At 38.5% G+C, this 6,164-nt stretch overlaps 1 protein-coding gene across 1 annotated transcript; it reads left to right on the top strand.

Moving 5' to 3' along the window:
* Positions 1 to 3,492: 3,492 nt before the first annotated feature.
* LOC104504970 (protein tyrosine phosphatase type IVA 1) lies at positions 3,493 to 5,498 on the top strand (the record flags this gene model as incomplete). Its single annotated transcript, XM_010150052.1, has 3 exons — positions 3,493 to 4,042; positions 4,944 to 5,036; positions 5,368 to 5,498. Coding segments are annotated over exons 1-3 (329 nt in total), but the record flags the coding sequence as incomplete, so codon positions are not given.
* Positions 5,499 to 6,164: the final 666 nt, after the last annotated feature.

The raw sequence follows: 6,164 nt of genomic DNA, 5'->3' as shown, positions 1-6,164 counted from the left end.
TCTGGCTGGCAATGGTGAGAAGTGGAGACATTAACATGAAAGGAAACCGTGAGCTTTGCTCCTTTATAATATGGCAGCAGCAACTGCCAAGGCAAACAGTGAGACTCGAATGTGTCTTTGGTTAGGTCCGAAGTTGTGTGAATTAGTAAGGTGCTGATATGTCTAACTGCTAACTGTTACAGTATTGGCAAAATGAATTCATTTGTAGGGATTAATTACACACAGAACTCAAACTTCACATTGCATAATGTACTGGCTTCAACTTTGCATAAGAATTTGAACGGTGTGGCCAGTTTCTAGATGTGATTAACAATCTGCGTTTACAAAGTAGGATTTATTACTCAGCTAATGCTTTGCTGCTTGCCCTTCCTCCTTACCCCCATGATGAGTTTGTCTGGTATCATACTGAGTACTCAAAGTTGCATATTAAGGGCAGCCTGCCTATGAGGCTGGATGAATCATGATTCCTTCTTACTTCCTATCTGTCCCAGTATGGGGTCATGGTAAATGTTTCCAATTACTCTAAATTATACACACAGACGCACACACAGCTCCATGATTGAAAGGTCTTTACCCTAGTGACCCCATTCTATCTCCTTGAGCTCACTTACGTGCTTTTGTAAAGGCCCTGTCAGAAACGCTCCCTCAACTTCTACCAGGGAAAAGGTCCAGCTATGATTCCTCTTAGCAGTCTTGAGATAAACATGACATCTGCCAGTGAATGCGAAAAGCGGCACAAGGTCTTGTGCAGCTGTGTCTGCTTAAAGCTGTCCTGTCCCTTTTTGCTCTTCTGCTTCTTTAACTAACCAAAAGTGACTTTAAATAAGCTATCTTTGGTTCGTTTTCAGTTGCTATTTTAGGTGTTCCTAGGTCTGATCCCAAGAGTCTTAAGTGCACATGCACCTTCTGCTAGGGTGTGGCTGGTGTGGTCCATTCTCAGTTCTCAGCATCTGAATTATCCTGGTTCCTGTTACTCAGTTGGCCTTTGACTTCAGAGGATCCTTTGTACTCCTTTTTTTATGCCTGTTATGTTTAGAGCTTTCACTGTCCCTCAATTTATCACAAACAAGTAGTTTTTTGCAAGTGACTGGCAAACAATCCTATGGTCTTTACAGAAATGGTGATGGTGGTATCTCTGGAGTGGCAGCAGAGTGCATGTGAAATTGTCCTATTAGTTTCTTCCTGCTAACTTCTTGCTTGTATTGGTTAGCAGTTTTGGTGTTGTGCTTGTTTGGGGTGTGGTGGTGGTTTTTTTTTTTTGCAAGCCATGCCTGTGATTAAGGTGCATCCTTAAAACTTCTTACCAAGAAGCTGTCTGAAAACATGAACAGGATGCCTGGAAGTGTTTGGTCTGCTTTTTCTAAAGGTCCTTTGTAATGTGTCATGAAGCAATACCCATCTGCTACAGGACAAACTCTTAATGGTTTTTATCTACTCGTTACTGAACTTACTCTTCACTGGCCTTATGTATGGAGCAAAGCTGTATCTACAACATAAAATACTGTTGCAGTTCTTCAAATTGCTCTTCACTTTAAAAACATTTGTACTGCTAAAATACCCCTTAAACTCAACAAGTATTAAGTTATTGATTGACTTCTGTTTAATACAAATAGTTGTTAGATGGACTCACTGCAGTCTTACGGTATCTGGTTAGTGTCTGCAGTGGAGTCTTGGCCTGACTCTGAATCTGAGATGGAGGTTACCAACCATGACTTCTTTGCATGTAGCTTTTTCTTCCTGCCCTTCAGTAAAGTGTATGTAGATGCTGTCTATTATCAGGACATATTGTACAGTTGTCTTCAGGACCTGATCTTTTGAATTTGCTTTCTCAAGGTTGGGAAGCTTTTCAGCACACGCTGGTTCTTTTATGGTCCTTTCAATGGAAAGGTTTGAGTGTAGAGCCCTGAAATACTGTCTTTTCTCCTTATTTTCTATTGTACACTTGCCCTGATTGTATACATGGATGGATGCATAGAGCTGGTTTCTAATTTAAAAAAATCTGAACATTCTTACAATGAAGTTACATGTTCTGTTTGCTAGAAATTAGATTTATGAAGGCAAAGAACTTATATTACTGTGTCCTAGCTGGTGCAAAAAAAAAATCACATTTTTAAGGATGTAAGTCTGTGGCAGAAATTCTGTAACACTGCTTGCTCAGCTAATTAATTTCCAAAGTGTCTTGGGCAATACCTTGTTTGGGCATAGAAATACATGGATTCATTCCAGTGTTTGGAGTTGACTGGCCAGCATATGTAATTTTCTCTACTTAATAGCTGTGGGATCAGTGATGTTTCTCTCTAGTACCTAAGTGTAATTAGTGGGTGTTTTGTTCAGCTTTGAAAGAGAACTTCTCTCTTTTCTTCCCTTTTGTTCCCTAGACAGAAAGGGCCTTCTGGGTGTCAGCAGCAGCACTGATGGTGCTGTATCTGAGAACAAAACTAACTGTTGTAAAGTCCCACAGTGCGTAAGAGCATATATTCTTGGTTTACTTGTATAACAATATCTATAGATGTTACACAACTCGCAGCAGTTCATCAGCTTCCTGGCTGTGCATCTTGCAGTAATTTTATATGTAAATTTAACCATAGAAAAATCACTTGTCAGGAATGACGTGTTCAGTAAATTTGCCTGTGTATGTTTTTAGCTAGAGTATTACCGCTATCTTGGGTATGTTAATAAAGTCATGGTGTAGAAAGACAGTTAAAGGTAGATGAAGGTTGCTGTGTGCCTTCCGCCTGTAGTATGTGAAGTGTTCCTTAATTAGAAATCTGTGGGCCTTGAAAGTCTCAAACACTCAAAACCTGATTTTTTTTTTTTAGGCCCCAAAGACACTGTATTTTTCTTTCAAGGCCTCCTAGTTGAGACAGGTGGACTTAGAGGCACTTTTGTGTTTTTCACTATTGGCTGTTCTGTATGTGAATTAATGGAGCCTACATGCAAAGTAAGCCTTTGGCCTTCAAGACAAGTGATTCTGCATCTACATAGAGACTGGTGGTTTTGTTTAAATACTAGGAATTTTCTGATGCCCAGCTTGAATAATCAGGGAATCTCATCCTTGCCTTCGAGGGGCAGTATAACTTTAGCAGGTGGTGTGATGTCTCTCAGTTCAGAATGGAAAACACAGTTGTATGGGTGTCCTGGAAAGGCTCCACTTCCTTTAAACACTGGTGTTCTTAAAGCTTGGTCTGTTGTTGCAGTGCACTAGCACATTTGAATTGGTATTTTTAATACATTAATATTTTTTCTGTTTTTTTGTTTTGAAACAACCTTATATAGAAGCATAGTGTTAAGTAAATGTATTTACTTTTCAAGTAATCTGTGCTAAGAAACGTAACAGGGCTCTTATGCAAACTTAATTCTTGGATTAAAAAGTAAACCTTGTGAAACTACTTCTGTTTGGTGGTTTTTTCTTTTTATTTTATAATGCTTGGTGTCTTCAAAGTAACCTTGCTTCACCTGTGCTCATTATGGTTTTTTCCTCTCTCTTTACAGCAGTTCTGTGGTGTTCTTGGTCACACATTTATGGAGTTTCTGAAGGGCAGTGGAGACTACTGCCAGGCACAGCACGACCTCTATGCAGACAAGTGAACTGTAGAAATTCATTACTACTCCACCAAGAAGCCCCCCTAAGAGTGGTTGACCAGGATAAGAAGTATTGAATTGAAATTGGCAGAGCATTTAACAACAGAATTCAGATCTGGATGGGGTAAACCTCAGTGCACTGCCTTTCTTTTGCCTCAGTATTACTGGATTCAAGAATTGCTGCTTCTTGTTAGGAGGTTCATTTCATTTCCCATTGCTCCCAACATCATACTTCCAAGCACTGAGAATTTCACGTGGAGTATAGTGAAGTAGACTTCAGTTTCTCTACATCAATTCTCTATTAGAATTTTTTTGAATCCTTTCATAATCTTGTTGCATGTTTAACTAAATCAATATGGCCCGAATGAACCGCCCAGCTCCTGTGGAAATCACCTACAAGAACATGAGATTCCTAATCACACACAATCCGACCAATGCAACCTTAAACAAATTTATAGAGGTAAGGTCAGGACAGAATTCTTACTAGTGTATTTTTTTTTTTAATGCCTGAACAGCATGTTATATTAAGTTTCCTTCTTTAGTAGTTGATAGCAACTGTGGAAGCTATATGAAGAGGTACTGAGACTGTATGTTGAGTTTTTCAAGTACTGATGCCATTCTCCAAAGACATAGACAATTCTGTTCAGATATACTTTGCCTTCACAAAAACATACTTCTGAAAGTGAAGCGAAGAAATAACTGTCTAGTGTGTTTAGAATGTTGTTTAGATCTGAAAATGGGAGTTATCTGGGAAAGTAATGTGTAGGACAATACAAAGATCTGCTAGTGCCTTCCTATTTTTTTTTAATGGTGGGTAGTATTAAAATGGAAAGTTAAATTTTGTTACCATTTAGTTATAAAAAGTCAGGAACTGGAATAATTATCGTCCTGTGCTCATAGGTTTTAACAGTAGGAGGTCTTACAAACCTGTTGTTTTTTAAGTAGAAGGGAGAGAGGGGAAGATTTAAACCTTGCTCAGAATTGTTTTAGTGAAGTATGTAGCTCTGCAAACCAGGAAACTTCCTGTTCCTTTAAAAAGAATAATCATTTGGAGATGGACTACTTATTTAATCAGTGTTTATCTGTATTTGGTTTTAAAAGAAAGTCTGATCCAACATAACAAAACTTCAGATGTTTGCAGAAGAGCTTAAAGTTATCTGGAATTAGCACACAAGTTCTGTTATTTCAGCTTTCTGTATTTTTCAAAAGGTGGCAAACACTTGGTGTGAGTTTACTTACTGAAACTTTTGGAATCGATTAGTAAGCTAACCTGTTGGGAAAATTAAATGGAAAGTGAATTCAGTTTACTCTTAAAGCAGGTTTTTGTGTGTTGGTTTTGTTTGTTTGTTTTTTACCAATAGGAACTTAAGAAATACGGTGTTACCACAGTGGTAAGAGTGTGTGAAGCTACTTACGACACTGCTCCGGTGGAAAAAGAAGGCATTCAGGTTTTGGTAAGTAGTGTAGAACTTAAAGCCAACCCATGCCCCAGGAAAAATCCCTTTGGCGCTACCAAGTCTATAAGTCTATTCTAGCAGCTGATAGAGACAAAAGCTGTACAGACATCCTCTCGTCAGGAGAAGAAACATCTTGTTTTGAGCAAAATCATTTGCTCAAGGAAAACAGATTGAAGGAATATATTCCTAATATTGCTGTAGTTCTAGAAAACCATAAGCTTGAGTGGTTCCTTTAGAACCGCTGTGTTTCCTACCTTTTTTTGTATACACACAGCATACAAGCATGAACAGTTCTATCTTTATGTATTTATGTCATACTATATTCTAGGATTGGCCCTTTGATGACGGTGCTCCACCATCCAACCAGATTGTTGATGATTGGCTAAACCTCCTTAAAGTTAAATTTCGTGAAGAACCTGGTTGTTGTATTGCTGTACACTGTGTTGCTGGTCTTGGAAGGTGGGTAAAGTTTTAAAGATCTGTTCATTTGCCATCCCTGGTGGGTTGGTTTTATTTGAGATAGAGTTGGTTTTCCTCACAGTAGCTAGTATGAGGCTGTGTTTTGCCTGTGCTGTGAATATTGATAACATACTAGTGTTTTTAGTTGTTCCTGAAGAATGTTTCTGTCAGGTCAGGGACTTTTTCAGTTTCTGATACTGCACCAGTGTTCCCAGCTTCTGCTCTACAAGAAGCTGGGAGGGGTTGCAGCCAGGACAGCTGGTTGGTCAACAGTTGTATAATTTTCTTTCCTATTATTTTCATTGCATATTAGTACTAGAAATATTACTACTACTAATATTGCTAATATTATTATTTAATTTCTTTTCAATTACTAAATTGTTTTTATCTCAACCCATTGGTTTCCTTGTCTTCCAGTTGTCCTCCCTGTCCCACTGGGGGAGATGAGTGGGCAGCTGTGTGGTATTTGGTTGCTGGCTGGGTTAAACCACAACACCTGATTAGACTTGTTAAGATTGAGCACAAAAGTTTCTTTGAGGCAAATGTGAAATAGTCACATGTCCAGTTATGGAGTTACTTTTAAGTATGTAGTAAATCAGATGATTAGAAACTGGTTTATGTGGTTTAGTACAGTGTCATAATTTAACTCCGGCTAGCAAAATAGCA

The sequence above is a fragment of the Eurypyga helias genome, unplaced genomic scaffold, assembly GCF_000690775.1.
Source record: "Eurypyga helias isolate BGI_N326 unplaced genomic scaffold, ASM69077v1 scaffold2804, whole genome shotgun sequence".
Taxonomy (NCBI): Eukaryota; Metazoa; Chordata; class Aves; order Eurypygiformes; family Eurypygidae; genus Eurypyga; species Eurypyga helias.
This window is presented reverse-complemented; position numbering and strand designations above follow the sequence as displayed.